General features: G+C 41.2%; 1 protein-coding gene across 2 annotated transcripts in view; it reads right to left on the reverse strand.

Moving 5' to 3' along the window:
* Window positions 1-18,817, reverse strand: part of loxl2b (lysyl oxidase-like 2b) — a 41,009-nt gene that overhangs the window by 5,928 nt on the left and 16,264 nt on the right. Inside the window, exons 4-10 of one of the 2 annotated variants that reach the window (XM_020599334.1) lie at window positions 16,929-17,140; window positions 12,484-12,700; window positions 8,493-8,673; window positions 5,252-5,403; window positions 4,801-4,968; window positions 2,851-3,016; window positions 924-1,164 (exon numbers count right to left, since the gene is read on the reverse strand). In XM_020599334.1, the coding sequence (XP_020454990.1) occupies window positions 924-1,164; window positions 2,851-3,016; window positions 4,801-4,968; window positions 5,252-5,403; window positions 8,493-8,673; window positions 12,484-12,700; window positions 16,929-17,140 (1,337 nt within the window). Of the gene's footprint in view, window positions 1-923; window positions 1,165-2,850; window positions 3,017-4,800; window positions 4,969-5,251; window positions 5,404-8,492; window positions 8,677-12,483; window positions 12,701-16,928; window positions 17,141-18,817 lie in introns of both variants that reach the window. The other variant, XM_020599333.1, reaches the window with a different exon arrangement.

Below are 18,817 nucleotides of genomic sequence, written 5' to 3' on the forward strand. Positions count from 1 at the left end.
GAAGGGGTGTACACTGTGTGTTCTGACACCTGGCTGTCATATCCAGCATTAAGTTTTTCAGCAGTTTGTGCTGTAGAAGCTCTGCTGTGAGGCTGGAGCAGACGGGCTAGCCTTCATTCCGACATTAATGAGCCTTGAGTGCCCATGACCTTGTTGCTGGTTCATCAGATGTCCTTCCTTAGACCACTTTTGGTAGTTACTAACCAGTGCAGCCCAGGAACACCCAACAAGACCTGCAGTTTGGTAGATACTCTGACCCAGTCATCAGCCATTACAGATTGGCCCTTGTAAAAGTCACTCAGATCCTTAAGCTTGCAGGTTTTTCAATTTGAAGAAGGCTGTACATAGCAGACAACCAAAAAATCTGGTAGATGTGGAACAAGAATGCCATGAAGAATGGGCTAAAATTACACCTGAGAGGATCCAAACACTGCTCAGAGAGAGGCCACTGAGGTTGGAGGAGGTTAGGGAGGACATACAAAGTATTGGAGAACATTTCATAGAGGGGGATGCAAACTTTTGGACTGATATGATAAAGGTACCTTTCTTTTTATACACTCCCTGACCATTTTTATTACTTCTGTTGATGAAGGAACAGTGGTACTGGTTGAATGTGCATTAAATATTATGTTGATGAGAAAAAGATTCTTTGTTTTACTCCTTTTGCCATTTTGAAGTAAAGAGATGCAAACGTTTGCACTCAACTCTATCTCGCTCTCTTGGAATGAAAGCAAAATAACCATATCTTAAGTTCTTTTAAAGTTCACTGGAGGTTTAAAAGAGTGGCAGAGATCATTTCAGCACCTTTCAGCAGATGGCTGTGGTGTCTGGTAAATGAAAAAGAATGGTACAGTAGAACTGTTATATGATGAAATGTGGAATAGAACACATATAAAATAATCCTTGTACTCTGTGGCACAGACCTGTGACAGTCGTGCCACACCCAGGACTCTCTGCTAGCTTTGGGCCTGAAGTCAGCCTGGCCGTTATTGTGGATCTGGGAGGAAAAGCGCAGCAGGCGGCGGTAGGAGTTGGCTGGGACCTGGCTGGAGGTGGAGGCCAGACAATTCTCCTCATATGCACACTGAAGCATGAGCATGGGTCTGTCCTCCATGTAGGTGGTCTGCTCCACCACCTGAGGGTGCAGCACCAGATCAGCGGCCGCTGTAGACAGGATGATAAAAAAAAGCCAAGCAGATGGAGACAAAATATATTTAGAAACCTATAGAAATGACTGAGAGAAAAAAAACTGTAGCATGGGAAAAATACAATACTAAATAAGAAAAAGTTGGGACAATATATAAAATCAAAATTAAAACTGAAAATAGTGATGTGTAAATCATCTGTGTCCTGTATTACAATGAAAACAATGATATGTCACCATCTATGGTGCAGAACATCATTAAAAGATTCAAGTTATCTGGAGGGATTTCAGTCTGTAAAGGGCACAAGCCTAAGCTGGATGACCATGCTCTCTGATCCCTCAGACATCACTGCATCAAGAATCGTCACTCTTCTATAAGCACTATAACCACATTGGATGACTTTGGCACACCTGTGTCAGGCACTACAATACGTAGTTACATCCATGAATGCTGCTTACAACTGTACTATGCCAAAAGGAAGCCCTATGTCAACAGTGTCCAGAAGCACAGTCGACTGATCTGGGCTCAGAGGTGTCTGGGATGGACCATCACACAGTGGAAATGTGTACTGTGGTCAGACCAATCAGAAGAAACGGACATCGTGTGCTCTGGACCAAAGACGAAAAGGACCATCCAGACTGTTCCCATCAACAAGTCCAAAAGTCAGGCTCTGTCATGGTCTGGGTTTGTGTCAGTGCCTTGGCAAAGGTCACTTACACGTCTATGATGGCACATTAATGCCGAAAAATACACAGAGATGTTGGAGCAACATATGCTGCCTTCAAGATGACATCTTTTCCAGGGACACACATGCATATTTCAACAAAACAATGCAAAACCTCATACTGAGCACGTTACCAAGTCTGTGGAGGAAAAGGGTGTGAGTACTGGACTGGCCTGCCTGCAGTCCCAACCTGTCTCCACTAGAGAATGTGTGGCGCATTTTGAAACAAAAATTGTGTCAATGACGACCCAGGACTGTTGCGCACCTTAAGACTAGCCAAAGTGGCATGGTGATGCAGTAGTTCTGGGTTTAAACCTTGTGTCCAACCTGGTGTTCTCAGTCCCTACATTCTTTTACGAGTAAGTGTTGTGAAAAGGAACGGCAACATCACACCGTGGTAAATGCTTTTTTTGGAATGTGTCGTGTGTTAAGTGAGTGTTGATTTTGAACAAAGAATAAAACTGATGAAGTATCACATCAAATAATGTGCTGCTACACTGTTTTCAATGTGATACAGGACACTGATGATTTCCACATCGCCATTTTCTGTTTTAATTTTGATTTGACATACCATCCCAACTTTTTCTGATTTGGGGTTATAAATTTGTGATTTCTGTTACAAACTGCAGAGCCCTCCTGTGAATCACGACGATATTGGAGTTTCAGTTATGCAAACATTGCTCTGAGACAGAGCTCTCCAGAGGCAGAAATCATTTCATCTCTTGAATTAAAACTCAATGTGCAGAGCAAGAGAGTAAAAGCTTTTCAGCGTAAACATCAGCTGCTATTAAAAGTGGAAAAGTCAGTTATTTCTTTTCTTTTTTTATTATGATTCATGACTGTGCAGTGTTCAAGATCTTAAATGGGCAGAGACAAACTTTACTGATGAAACATCCGATGATTTCTCAGCACCTTGTTTTTAACAGTTACTGCACCTCTCAAAGGCATTTACCTAGGAAAACATAAATTTGGCCGTCTTACTCTCAGAGCAGGAGACTCCAGCGGCATTGCGTCCACCTCCTCTTGGGCAGCTGAGGTGGTCCCCATGGTGCAAGCAGTAGGACAGAGACATCTCAGTTCCAGAGCAGCGAACGCCACTCATCACCACATCGTCTGCACTCACCTCACCTGGCCAATACCACGTCTCCTGTCGAAGAAACATAACCCATTGTCATTAGGGTAACATCCACCTCTGATGCAGTGCTCTCTGACTGATTACATACTGTGTATATTGTGGATTTGGTGAAATTTCACACATACCTGTACAGTGTGCATGAGTATGTTTAATGTCACAGCTTTTTATAAAAACTGACATTACAATCATCCACTCACTGTGATCCCCTTCAGAAATGACAAAGGTGTTTCACTGATCACAGCTAGTCATTAGCTTTTTATGCCTCCATGTTGTTGATGGCCACAAGCCGAAGGCATCATGTTGTCAGGTTGTTATTATGCTTTATGTTACTGTTAGATCTGAGCACTGACACAGATAATGCTCATCTAAAAAAGGCATGGAGTTAGGGTACATACATGTATGTACAGTAGGTTGATCATATGTTGTATTATTGTTAAAGTAACTAAATATAATTCTAAATGATCTATAAATATAATGGAGTAAAAATTAAAAATGTGCTTTTAAAATGTATTAGTGCAGAAGCATAAAACCAATCAACATCCGTAGACTCCTCAATGCCACTTAGTGGCTTCTATCCATCACTATTTTACCAGCAACGTGGATTTTGGATACAGAATGACAAAATGATAACGAACAACTGCAAAACTGTGTGACAGAAAGGACAATTTCATCTCATTTCCTCCAAATACTGTATTGTAATGATGCCAAGCCATCACTTGGGCCCTGTTCAGAGACTTGTGAAAGGTGACCTGTTGTGAGGAACGGTGAGCCTACACATTGACCACTATCCTTCTACAGAATGGGGCATTTATTGTATTGATGATGTGGCATTGAAATAACAGTATATCATCACATCAAATAGATGGCTAGTCTGTTACCAGTCAGCAGTTTACATGTGTCCTCATGTCTATACTGTCTGATGGAACTGCCATATGAAGATATGATGTACATAATACTGTGCACTCCTATACCTCTCATTCCTCTATTGATACACAAACCATTCATAAGTCTCTACTCTTTATTCCACAACTCTGCAGACATTTTAAAAGGCCTCTTCCCACCTATGCTTATAAGTATCATGCTGCACTATAAAATATATTTCAGACACCCAAGTTCTCCTTGTTAAAAACAAAAGTGATCTTTATCTACTACAGGTGTATACAGTTACTGTTTGTTACTGTTGGCATCATTATACACATACAGCAGAAACACAGGACAGTGGAGTCCACCAACGTCCACCCAGTAGTCCACTGAGAACTATATGGAAGTATATGAAAACACTACTTCATGGAACAAAAATATTACTATGACAAAACAGAAAAATGTTTGAAAAATTAAACTTTTATCAGTAAAGCAAGTCAGTTAATAAGGTTTCTTGTTGCTTTAATAATAACCAGTCTTGTTTAATATGTTGAATTGGCAACTGAAGTAATTAATATGAGCTGCTGATAGTGACGTCTCTAAAATTAATAACTCATTATATTTACTTGGATTAAAAATCTCAAAATCTGTAACTTCTCATAAACTCAACTCAAAGAACTGTCTCATCTTTGCCTTGGTTTTTCCTATTATTAACAAATGACATAGCTCCAGGAAAAGTTGTGGAGTTGTAAACCAAAGTGTTACCACACAATCCACTGAATTTAAAGACTGAAGATCTAGACCTAGCAACACAATGCTATTTTATAAGAAAAATCTGGGTAAATCTGAGCTTTTCCTGACAAACCTTGTCTCAGTCTGATAGACTGGAAGAACCAGAGAGTGATTTCCACCTGCCTTGCTGCCGTGACTTGTACCTGGAAAGCATTGCTGGCGAAGCCCAGGCCCAGTTGTCTGCAGACCACCATGGCCTCCATGATTCCCCAGCCTTCACCGCACACTGTCCCCCACACCAGAGAGCCGTTTCTCTCCACCAGCACCTCCACACGGCCCTCATAGGGGTTACGACCTCCATTCAGACGCAGCTGTGGCCATGAAAAACCCAACAGAGGCAGTGACTTAAAGACTAAGTCCACTGAAGGACCCCACATTATCAGATGACTCAGTGACACGTGATGTATGATGTGTTCCAACAGTTATTTGAAGATACTACAGTACAGTTCACTTTTTGGTATAAAAATGGACAAACAAGTATGTAATTGGCAATTGGAAGACACTGTTCTTGTATGGAGAACCAACTAGTCAATAATGCACTTTGCTGGTGTTTCATACAGTATATGCTACTGTGGTCTTTGAGCTCGGACTGACCCTCTCTTGGAAGCCCATAGCAGGGACATTACACCTGACACCTGCATCCTCCTCATGGCTGCAACCCAGAACCTCTTTGTTGAAAGCGCACTCTGTAACAGACTTCTCAAAACCAGAGCACTTCACCTCATTCATATGCACCGGGCCCATACCTGAAAAACACAAACAAAAGAAAGGGTTTAGAAAGGCTGCTTTGGGGTTTTTCCTTTGCTTCTCACCGAATCTGAGACGTGAAAACAAATGATAAATAGAATACAATTTGAGAAATATATGTGTCATATCTTACGGCTCTGGTATAAAATCAAAAACGTAATAATAAATAAAAATAGCTTAGGGACATTTTTGTCACTTTTGGACAAAGCCAGACTATGATAAATGGACTGTATTTATATAGCGCATTGTTCCACAGTGTGTTGCACTGGCCAAAGTGCTTTATAGGAAATGATACACCATTCACACACCAATGACAACAGGCTGCCACACAACGGCGCTAGTCAAGCCACCAGGAGCAATTTGGGGTTCAGTGTCTTGCTCATGGACACTTAGGCATGTGGGGAGACCGGGAGTCGAACCACCAACTTGCTGGTCAAGAAATGATGGCCCTACCTCGTGAGCCCCCAGACTAATTGCCTTCCCTTGTTTCCAGAGAGCTTACTGTACACATATGAGAGCGACTGATCGTTTCATATAGCAAGCAAATACAGTATTTAGCCTGTTCATCAACTCAGCCTGATCTTCCCCCGGGTCACTTTGAAATGTAAATGTATTATTATATTAAATATTTATAAGATAAAGTATTTAAATGAATCTGTTGCACTGCCCCTTGTAAAGTGACTGGGAATCTCCCTCAAAGTTTGTTAGGTACTACATTCTGGAGAATCTTAAGTTCAACACAGCAATGTCAGAGAAAATTAAAATCCAAAGTGATTTTGAGGATTTTCAATCAGGCCACACAAATGCATGCACTGGGGCATGTAATCAGGTCTCTCCTGTTAAGGTCAGGGGCTGACCCTGAGCTGTTTGACCCAACAATCAACTATTAACATAAACCATGACGAACAAAAAAACAAAGGGAAGGTTTAACTTAACCATAACACAAGGACGCTGCTGTCCTGCTGCCCTGGACAACCTCACCCTGCTGAGCTGCTCCAGAGCTCCACAAGTGGTGGCCTCACCTCATGCTGGTGGTTCGGGGCAGGGGCATCACCAGTACACAAATCTATAAAGTTATTTGGTTTAATTTTATTTTTCTTTAAAAAATACTACATATCAGTCTGCATCGAGTTGGACACCCCACACTACACACTTTCACACACGCAAGCAAAATTTAATAATCCCTATGTCTCTTATGTTAATATTTGTTGTCTTATCTTCTATGCTATGTCCTTTGTCCTGTAAATGTGTTATTTCATGTCACAATAAAAAAGAGTTTTCAATCACTGAAAACTCTAAAAATGAAATGGCTCCATTCGAGTCCTCATGGAAAGATTTAAAACAGCTGGTATGTACCAATCAGTCGTGCTTTCATTTATAGTGAGCTTTCACAAGATGCTGTGTACTACTGCTATCTGTGACTTTTTTTAAATTTCCTTCTGAGTTTTTTGTTTTCCATGAAGGGTAACAGAGCCACTAATGAGAAATCATGATGGAAAATGATTCTGGGAATGGAACATTCCTTCTGTTTCAACATTTTCCATGGCTAATATCATTGGAATATGCAGCAATGTACAACGTGTCCCTGTTTTTGCAAAAGGAAACACCTCCTATTCAGAAGTACTATGCTGTACAGAATTCTTTCTGATGGTTACTGGTATACCCTTAGGGAAAAAAATACAGTATCCTTTTGCATAGTATATCCTACAAACAGGTGAGCTGGCTATTGACAGCACTGAGAACTGTATATCAGGGGAGATACAGACTGTGCAGACAGGTAAGAAATGAAAGGACCAAGCTGAATAACAGTGGTCTCTTCCAGGATGACAGTGGCCCTAACCACGGGACATGAGGGGTCACTGAATGGGTTGATGAGGATGAAAATGATGTGAATCATATGCTGTGACCTTCACAGTCACCAGATCTAAACCCAGCTGAACACCTATGGGAGATGTTGGAGTGACATGTCGGACAGCATCTCCACTACCATCATCAAAAAACCACATGATGAATATCTGTTGGAAGAACAGTGTTCATCCCTCCAGTAGAGCTCAGAGACTTGGAGAGTCTATGCCAAGGAGCACTGAAGCTGTTCTGGTGACCCAGCACCTCACTGAGACACTTCATGTTGGGTTTTCCTTTCATTTGTCACCCGTCTGTTGCATGTGTAACTTAGAAGTAGGTCAGAACCACATTTTAGTTGTGCTGGGGTCCCAACTTCCAAACCTGCTTTGCCTTTCACTGCTTCACACTTCATACCTACGGCAATGAAAGTAGCTTTAGTGTTAAATAACTTCATCTATGTATAGACAGAGATCAATCTCATCCAAATGACAAGACACATTTTATGCCACACATCACTGGAAAGAAAGCGATGGGTTAGACGTTGATGTTTTAGTATTGACTCTGTCCACAGCCCTGTTGAGTTTGTCTGTTACTTCTCTCTGGCGGTGCACCAACCTTCGAACTCAGTATACAGGAATCTTCATAAATCCTTACTGAGAGGTATCTGAGTTCATACCATCCTCACTGGCCTGTGCCATGGTAATTAATCCTGTTCCAATGAGCTAAATCACTTTTATCGTCAGGTCTGTATGTGAGTTCCTGATACTTTGCTCAGTGGCACACAGGGGTGGTATGGGGTAGAAAGCTTAAAGGATAGAATTACTGCCCGAAATGTTTGGAATATGTGGTTTAGCTAAACAGTTATAACTTTCCATCATGTGCCATGTAGACAACATACTGTACTGTTGTTCCAGCGATAAAGACTGTCATTCTGAACTCCGTTTCATGTCTACTGTGTACTTACCCACGCTGTTTTTAAGGTTTCTGTACAGAAAAATGCTGCTCACATTTCATAGCTTTATGCTTTTCCTATTGGCTGCATCACACAGCTAATTATCAAAGAAAAAGAGGGTGCTGTGGCAGAGCTGAGCGCAGCAGTACACCTTAGTTTGCAGGCTTGTTATTATGCATTAGCTTAATTGAAAAACGCTTTAAAATCTTAAGCCATTTCTTTCTTCTGCTGGGAAGCCCCTGTTGCAGGAAAAAAAAAACAAGTACCAGTGAAGATATTAAACCAGTATACCTTGTCCCAGGCGACCTCCAGACAGGGCCTCCTTTGCCGTACCGAAGCCCAGCTCTCGACACACCACAGTGGCAGCCAGCAGGTTCCAGTTGTCATCACATATGGTGCCCCACTCTCCGTTTTTCAACACCTCCACTCGGCCCTCCCCTACAATGGCCCCACCGCGAAGACGAATCAAGGGCTGCTGAAGAGGAAAAACGGAGACATTGTTAGAGCTCAAAATCACTGGACAAGCTAAAATGTTCTAAACCACATATTTAGGTTATTCTGGTTCTTTCAGTAATAACAGACTCAGCTGAAAGGTTGGCACATCAGCTTTTCCTTGATGAGAAAGTTGAGGCAGCACAGTGGGTGGCTTCATGTTTATAGAAGATGCTATATATGCAGTTCTCCCATTAACTGTTTAGACATACTGGAAGTGTTTAATTTTACAAGTAAACACATTAGTAGCACAGTCTAATCTGACTTACAGCTATGTGTATTTACAAAGTAAAGCCCAGACAGCTTGATGTGTGGACTCTGGAATTTGTCTTTACACCTCCTCCACAGAGCCTTATAATATTCATCATACAAAAAACTGAAACTAACGATGCGAAACACTGACAGGGTTACAACCTCCATTGAAGTATTTTATAAATAAAACTGGCAGAGATGTACACTCTGCTGTGGTGTTGTTTTCGTGTTAGCAGATCTTTACAGCTAACATCAGGGCAGAGGATATTAGCAGTTAGTAACTCTAACAGGGTTATTTTTAGCTCTCGCCAATGAGTAAAACTTTTATATTTAGTCTTGTTCAGTTTCTTGCTCTCTTTCTCTTTTTCTCTCTTTTTTGGCTGGTCTCCAGTGACTCTCTAGTTCTGGGGGTCTGCTGTTTTGGGAATGCTTTGATTGGACAGATCATAAACATACAAATCTCTCTGTGGGCCAGATGTTTTCTGACTAATCACCATACTACTTACTGCTACGTGTGTGCTTAAGTCAATGTCCTGTTGCACAGCTTGTTCACAATTACAGTAGGGTGATTGTAATAAGTTAGTACATCCAAACTTTAGCACAGCTTGTTCACAATTACAGTAGGGCGATTGTAATAAGTTAGTACATCTAAAGTTTTGTCCAAACTCTCAGGGACAGGAGAACACAGTTGCTCTTAATGTGCAAGTGGAACACTAGTGTCCTTGCCAACAGACAAGTGTGCTTGAGATGTAGGGATTTGTCTTCGCATACAAGAATACTGAGCTAGCAGAAAGGTCTAGTGCCGTAAAGCTAAACTCAGCTATCACGTGAGGTCCCCGAGACAGTGATCTAAAGTTACACGGTGCAGTAACAGATAATCTAGGCACACAGTGGCAATAGCAGAGCTGCCATTCACCGTATTAGAAGGTGATTTTGAAGCTGTTACTATGATATTGTTACTTTAAAAAGTTTTGATAATTAGTTGCTTATCAGGAACATTTTCACACATTTCTCAAATGTGATAAATGGCTGCTTTTCTGGCTTCTTTTGTTATGAGCATATTTCTGTGCATTATGGCAATTTATGTAATAATCTGACAGATCTGGTGTCTTCTTGGCAACTAACTTAAAGCAGGTTTCCAGAAACCTTGGGGACACCTTTGATTTCCAGTAGAACTTAGAAACACATTAGTTATTCATCTTAATTGAGAAACAACTGATAAGCTCTGTCCCTTCTCATCTTTCTAGCAGCTACAACAAATCATCCATTCATGTATATCCTCTTGTCTTGACTATTGTGGTGTGCTGCATTCTTGTTTAAACCAGCAGATAAGCTCTGCAGAGTGCCTGATAATGGCGGATGTGGCTACTTTACTGTCTTCCTGTTTAGGACTGATTTCAAAACCCTTCTAATTACTTCCAAACCTTAGCTCCACCATATGCCACTGAGTTGTTGAGCATACATACAGTAGATCCAATAGGCCTTTGCACTTTGTAACCATGGCTTTGAAAAGTACTGCGCAAATAATATTTTACTGTATAGACTTTATGTACTTTCCCGCTAGCTATCGACTTATTTTATTAGACAATAGGTGTTGGCTTGGTTTTTTTCCAGATGGTAAATATCAGTATTTTGAAATGTTTTCAGGATAAGGTTCCTCTGAGTGGATTTACTGAGTGTGGTGGAAGTGATGACATATGGCATGAGGCATGCCTCTCCCAGCTCTGCACTCAGCTGTGGAACGTGACAGAGAGCATGCAGGCAAATACCTCACAGCAGAACGTGGATGGAGTCAGACGGTCAGAGAAAAAAAGTTTTTTCTAGCTTGTTTTAAAGTTTGAGTTGGTCGTTTATAGTTGGAGTAAGCTTAATGACCTTTGGAATGTGATTCCTTACTCATGGGCATTAATGTGCTGCTGCAGCCTCCACTCTTCTGGGTCCAGGCTTTCCACCAAATTTTGAAACCAAAAGAACATTTTAAAGAAAAGCTGGACACTGATGTTGAGACCTGGGTCATAGTTAGCGTTCCATTCATCCCAACAGTACTGGATGGGATTCCAAACAGGTACAAACCAGTTCTTTATAGCCCTAGACATTTGCATGGAGGCACTGTTATGATGACACATGTGAAAAGGCCTCCCCCAAAGTTGTTGACGGCAGCCTGACCTCGACCCAAGACAGATGCTGTAAAATGAACTCAGAGACCTGTTCACTCCAAACATCCTGGGAATATGTCTGAGCTGAAGCAGCTCTGTGAGGAAAAATGGTCCAAAATTCCTCCTGAACATTGTGCAGGTCTGAGCCACACCTACAGGAAGCACTATTGCTGTCAAAGGAGCTTCAATCAGTTATTGAATTCAAGGGTACACTTCCTTTTTCCACCAGATCAAAGCCATGAACATTACAATTCTTTGCACATTGTATTTGTCTATATAAATGAAGATCAGATCACATTTTATGACCAGTTCAGGTAATTCCAAATGGTTCACTCACTATTTTATGCAGGTGTCTTGCTCAAACCTTGACTAATATCCCCAGATCAAGCTAAATGACATCTAATGCTCACTAAGTCACTCTGTCATGCTTTAATGACACAACACCAAATCCCCAAATAACTGTAGCACATTTGAGATCTTTTACACATGTGATGTTAAGACTTGAAGAGTGAGTTCTTCAGCTGCCGCTGCTGCACTGTCACAGGCATGTCAGGAGGAAAGACAGAGCACATTTTTCATCTGGGATTCTCAGATCTGAGCAGAGAACAAGCCAGCCCTTTAAAAAAAACTGAGCAATCAATCAACCTCTGCAATTTGGTACTTCTACAGTTCAAGTTCACAACCTGAGCTACCTGAGGAAGAATGTTTTAGTGAATAAAACTGGGTTCAGTTTTTCAAGTAACTAGAATGCAACATGTGACAACTAACCTAGTGCTGCATTTTACTGACCCTGGAACTCTGGTTTCACACTCAGAGACATTTGAGAAGAAGATCTTTTCACTAACTCTGGCAATGCTTTCTGGAAATAGATTTTTCCGTTCCCTGTCCCAAGACTTTTACTACACAATTTCATCTTTTCCGCCCCCAGATAGTGATAAATCATTTCAACAAGTAATGTCCAAAGCAGCTACAGCTGCAGTTCTCAAAGTCACACAGAGTTCTAATGGCTAATGTCTAACCAAAACAGCTCATGCACCCTCCCACTGCGTTAGAGCCAGTGAACTGAACTCTACCACAGCAGATATTTCCTGCATCAACTTTATTTACCCCTCCAGTTTGTTGATGTCATGCAGGGACACAGGAGACAGAGTCTGTAAAAGTTAGACAGTACTCAGTGCCTAATTCAGTTTCATGACTGCTTGAATAGGACATGGAAAAAAGAATAATTTGTACAGAGATATTAGTTAGGTGTATATTTGGAATAATCTGAATGACAATAATAGACACTCATGAATAAATAAGTTCATTATTATTTAGTGGTTTTAAAAATGATTAAAATTCATATACAGTATGTTCTTTAATGTGACAAGTAACTCTTTTACCTCTTGTCTGAAGGCGTTTCTAAATTTCGTCATAGGAGTCGGAGTGAAGGCTTTCCCGGGCACACAGCTCACCACCACAGGCAGTCCTCCAACACAGGTCCCATTGGACTTCAGTGATGTAATATGGCCCAGTTTACAGCTGGACAAATGGGCCTCATTGCCAGTGCAGTTGACAGAGAAGTCCCAAAATGAGGGCTTTTTCCTGCGAGCAAATATCCTGCACAGATGAAGGAGAAAAAAAACCAAAGGTTTAAGGCTCTTTTAGACAGCGGTTGTATTGGCATTAAGCTGTGACTTTGCCTGTTTACACTGAACAAAAAAAAGGCATAATGCTGCCCCTGTGTTCTTTTTACACAGATCCGAGCATCTCTATATTACATGCATGACGTTTAACATGACGTCCAGCGTGACATACAGTTCAACACATTGGAAACACAAAGAACACTGGTAACACAATTGCTTTCAAATCAGTGCAGTGGCAAATAAACAGAGTAGGGATCATACACATTTATGACATGATTCACACTCAAAGTTGTTGTGCATAGTTTACAATGTGTTAATGATTATAGAATCTCAGCTTGAATGGGCCTATATTAACCAGCCATTTGGTATTTTTATCAAAATGAGACCTGTGTAATGTGCAGGACCATTCCAAATTTGACCTGTCAGTTGATGTTTTTTTTTTCTTGTATTTTCTACATTGTCTATTAATATTGAAGACATCAAAACAAAAACATAAAAAATAAACATATGGAATTAAGTAGTTAGCAAAAAAGTGTAAACAATGCTAGATTTGTTTTAATGTTAGGTTCTTCAACATCACCATGGTGTCTCATAGTTTACACAATTTTTTAAGTATTAAAAAAAGATTTGTGCATAAAAATGTCTGTGCTCTTTTCTCAATTCATTTTTATAAAATACTTTCAGACAGGTGCCCTGAAATTTGTGAGTGGATGATAAAGTAGCGATTCATTAACCTGCTGCTGAACATGAAGTGGAGTTTCTAGACACTGTTTGGAAACTAATCAAATGCCAGTGGATCAACTTAGAATTAATACATTCATCAAAACTTGAAGTGAAATGATGAGACTTTTCAGGGTGCTTTATCTTGACAACTTGAAGTGAAATGATGAGACTTTTCACGGTGTTTTGTCTTGACGCATACACCTAGACAAGGGCAATGATGTAGTAATACCAAAAGTGAAGGTTCAGCTAACAGCTGGAACATTCACTGTCTTGAACAAAGTGAGGTTAATGATACTTTTTCAGGCCTGCTGAGGAACTAGTCCTCTCCATTTACTGATGAGCCCATATTGTGTTTTTAATGAGCCTCATTTGCAGAACGGCATGTCCTGTTTTTGTGTGTCATGCCAGAGGTGTATATGATAAACGTGATTAAAATGGAACAGGCAGCATTTGTTTTTCATTTCGGAGCTGGGGAGGTGGAAGCTGCAGACTGGAAGCTACATGTAACAGCAGCCAGAGGACTGGCTCTGCTGTCTCCTTAAAACAATGTGAACACAGGCACGATGCATATCAGGACTGCTCAAATGGAACCAAGACCAAATAAACCAGAGGTCCTGTGAAGACTGACCTCTTAACCCAGCTTTAATCAACGTCAGTGTCACTCTCCACAACTACTTTCAACTGAAACTTAATCACAATGCACACTAGTAATGGGGAAACTGATTTTACATGCCAGTGGCAATTTATGTATTTGCCATGGTTACTACTACACATATTGTGAAAACAGCTGTATATTGTGTATTTCAAAAAGTAATGGGTGATGGATGATCAATTCTATTTTTAAATAAAGGTCTCCCAACTTTATGTAGGTGCAGTAGTGCTGCTTTAAAAACCTCAGATTAATGTCAATGTCACTGACACGCTGGACTCCAACAAAATAAACATGGTTAAATTAACACTGTAATGACAACATTATTTGAATTATAATCACTATTATTATCTGTTTTACTATAATTACTGTTTCAGAGGTATTGCCACTATGCTTGAACACACTGAACACTTGTAATTTTGCGGAATGAAACCAAAAATCTCCAACTTGGAAAACTGTTCTGTACACACACAGTGAACCTTCACTTCCATATTTCATAAGTACATTTAATTTAACTCCCCAAAGTGACTCTGGGTAAGGCTAAATTAGAAGGTGTCCAGTACCAGAATCAAGACAAACCCAGGTTTATGAAAACCGTGGTATCTGTTGGCTCACCACTGCTCACTGTAAGAACAGTGCACGTTTCATGGGGCTGAAGCGGCAGCAGGCTGACATGCAGATGGAAAGTCGAGGAGCAGCTTTGCTCTGCTGTGGTTACCTAAAGCAGAGGAAACTTCCAGCCCAGGTTAATGTGAGTGCTGGAGGTTTTGTGTATGCAGAGATGAACCTGTGGCTGTCTGGCTATAATTTTCCTTGTATTAGCACAATATAGTCCCCTGAGCAATCTCTCACACATTACAACAGCGCTGTGGAATGCATTAAGGTTGGATATACAGGAGTCAGGCTGGGTTTCAGTGTGTAAGACCCTGTGATGTCAAACATGTAACCCACACAAAGGAAGTTGTATTATTCAGGGTTATCCCTAAGTATTTTAACCTTTTAACACCAACTCTCCTTTTGGTGGCAGACTTCCTATATTATACTCAATGGACTATTTGTGATGGTTAAATGTTTGCTTTAATTTTTAACCCTAAGATTTTGCAGATATCACAGAGTTGGAGTACTAAAAGCATTCAGTTGTATACTGTAGTTGTTATGTCCGTGGCCCTGTCCACCCCCAGCACTTCATCAGCTGGCACGGGCTGTCACAGTAGCTCCGCCCCCACACAGGTGGGAATGCATTCTAGGCAGCGAGGCACACCTGCTCTCAATTACCAGACTAGTACTTAAAGGGAGCATTGGTGTGCACTTGTTGCCAGATGATCTTTTGTGTTTGTGCTGGTAACCTGTCTTTGCGCTCATGACTAAGATTGTTTGTGTATGACCTGTATTCTAGATTGTAGGACCTGATTTCAGGTAGTAACGAACTGATTGCCCTTATTGTTTTTTGAAGGGTCACTTTCTGTTTGAACTGTTTTCTGTGGACTTGTGGTAAGGATGGGAGTACCCTCTGCTTGGTGGTATCAGCCATTTTTGTATCAGCACAATTTGGTGCCTGGACTGTGAACTGTTTCTCCAGGTGACACTCCTCAGGACGAGGAGACCAACTCTTGCTGGGACTGGTTGCATGGTTCTGGATCTCCACTGTCAGCCTTCTGCACATCATCTTACTACCTGCTTGCCGTTTGCTGCGAGCCCGAGCCTCACCACGACGGTAGTACTGCACGTCGGACCAGTGATCTCCTGTGCCAGCTCCTACACCTCCCCCTGGACTGTGTTCTTAGCCTACAACACTCACCTGCCTAGAGCCAGTAAATTCTGCTACTCAGGTCCTCAGTATAACTATCAGTCTTTCCATTACCATAGCATGCCTGTTACTCATTCTCATCCTCTGCTTTTCTTTAGCCAGCTGCGCCTCTCCTACAACCTTGGGTTGTAGCTCTAGCAGTCCAGTCATCCCAGCACTCCCCGCTGTCCTGAGATCGGCTGACGTGACTGATTCTGATCACTTCTCAGTTCTGTTTATTAAAATACATTTACCTGGTCAAGCCTGAGTCCGAGTTCTGCCTTTTTCTTAGTCCGAACAAGCACCCATACATATATATGGTTTGCCATAACAGTAGTTTGCTGTGAATTGACCAGGGTTATTTTAATGAACACACCTCTTTTGAGGCAGAACCCTTTTTGGTAAAGGGTAAAAAAATACTACAGTAAGCTAATTTGGGTCAGGGCCCAGATGAGTTGATTAAGAACTACTATGTTTTGAGCATCAGCTTGAAGTTGTAATGTCTGCTGTGATGCTTGACGTACCTGCGTTCACATGGTAGGGGAAATGATTTGTTTGGGTGACCTGGCATGAGGTTCTTACATGACACCAGCCAGGTAAACACTTCAGAGTCCAGACAACTGACCGCCAGACTTGCAAAATAATATATTGGCAAATGAGTTTCTAAATTTCACGTTTGCACCATTAAAACAGTATAAACAAACGCACACATGTAACCTCATCCAGTCATTGCACTGAAACCAAATCCAGACTGTATGTACTTTTATGTTTTGCATGCATGCATGCCAGGCTGCGGGGAACTGGTTAACCTGTAATTACCAATTTGTGGGTGTGGTAACAAACTGTGGAAAAACAGATCAGAGTTGATCTGGAGAAGATTTTGTCATTATCCAACAAAACCCACTGAGTCGCAGCACTAAGCTGGTGGTCGTACTGTTCCAAAATACTTTATAATACTACAGCATTTCTGTATAAGTGGCCACTCATGAATGACACCCTAAATCCACCTCCATTTGAGCTGAGTTTTTATAGTGCAGTACTCACGTGTAAACTCTGGCATTGTACCTCCTCTCCCCAGGAAAGCCAAACATGCCACAGATAACTCTGCTGTTGAACTGGGTCCACTCTGTGTTACAGATCTGCTTCCATTTACCACCATCCTTGACCTCCACATAACCCTCTGTTACAGGGATCCGCTTACGGTATGAAGACAGGATAGCTCGTATGCGCACGTCCTCCACTTGTATATCAAGGTTCTGTGGGCCATATGTCGAGAAACATGTACATGTCAAGAATTTTACCACTGAAGTAAAAACATAAGCCCATTATTTTTTCCTAGCAACAAATGCTTGTTTGTCTTACTGAAATGTGGTTTGTCATATACAGTAAATTGTGTTCATGTTTATGTGCAATTAATTTCCAAACATATATTCAAATGATGTTTTGATTCATTTACGTACAACTACCCCATTTCAATTCAGGAATACAGATGGGTGACAAATGAAAGGAAAAACAAAAAGTGAATAACACTATTTTTTTAGTAAAGTGTCTCCAGAACAGCTTCGGTGTGTTCCCCTTTTACTCCATTGTGTTCAGCATCTTTCTATCTTAAATTGTAACTTCGATACCAAGATTATTTGCTTTATCAATACACACAGAAGACAGTGCCCTGGACATGTCAGCAAGACTCAGGCTGTCAAAAATAAGCACTGAGCCTTTCCTCTTGGACATTTTTCAGAGATTAAATAAATATTTTCTTCTCCCATAGAACAAACCCTCATTCTTGTGCTACGGACAGTTCAGGCTGCAGAGGGGAGGGAACTCGGTCTGGCTGGAAGGGGTGAGGGGGTGGGTTGTGGGCTGGTAGCTTTGCTCAACAGATGGGCTGGTGAAAACTCCTTTCACATTCAGCCAGGAAGAGCTTAGACATTAAATAATGAGAAAGGAGGGTTTCCAAAATTGGCATTTGCCTCCAGGGAAGGGCAGATGCTGCCAGAGTGTAAACGACAAATCTTCAGTCTTTCAAACCCCTGCTATTTTCTCCCGAAGATAACCACGTTAATCATTTTAGTCAGAGGCAAAGAGGTCTGGACTGCAGGGGATATAACTGTGTACAGGCTAAAATGCTGGTCCATGATAATGATGGGAAATGTGGGGATGATGACCTTGTCCGGGTTTACTGGCTATACAGTACATGACTCGGTGGCAGACGTGCACAAAAACATGCTAGTGCCCAAGGGTGTGAGTCACATTCAAGTAAACGTAGACTGGCTAAACATTCAGCCAAACAGGACACGGAGGCACTAACAGATTATCATGAACATGACTGTGGTCAAATATCAAGACTGAATGTCAAAGAAAAAGAAAACACTGCATAGACCTCTCCCACTCACAGATTGAGCATAAACTTCCTGTGCATACAACAGAGCTTAAATAACAATCAGAAAAATATTACAGCTATTTATTTACTTTATTTCAAAGTCAGCATAGAAGAGACCCAACTTGTTCCAGGGTTGGTTCACATGCCAGTTCCCTGCCTCCCTGTCCTCATGCCCCTCTCATCCATTTCATTCCTCTTAATTAATTTCCTGTTTACAGTTCAGATGGACCGCAGACAAAACTTACCTTCTGACTACAGAAAAGAAGCAAATTGTAAAGCATCTTCAGCACACTGTGAGGAAGGCTTCTTTAAGAGGAGAACTGGCACAGATGGAGAAGTTATTAGTGGGGTGAGTTGGACGGAAATGGTGAAGGGGCCTCAATCTGCTGCAACTCAGCCCTGATTCACAGAAGCTACTTCATGGTTGTACTATGCATTTTATATTACAAAAGCTCTTTATTGCTTCAAACCATAATTTCTCAGTTTGGAATACCACTACCCTCTGGTCATGTGATCATTCTTCCATATGTAGGCAGGAAGCAGGAAGCAAAAC

Source organism: Monopterus albus, unplaced genomic scaffold (assembly GCF_001952655.1).
Source record: "Monopterus albus unplaced genomic scaffold, M_albus_1.0 scaffold40.1, whole genome shotgun sequence".
Classification (NCBI taxonomy): domain Eukaryota; kingdom Metazoa; phylum Chordata; class Actinopteri; order Synbranchiformes; family Synbranchidae; genus Monopterus; species Monopterus albus.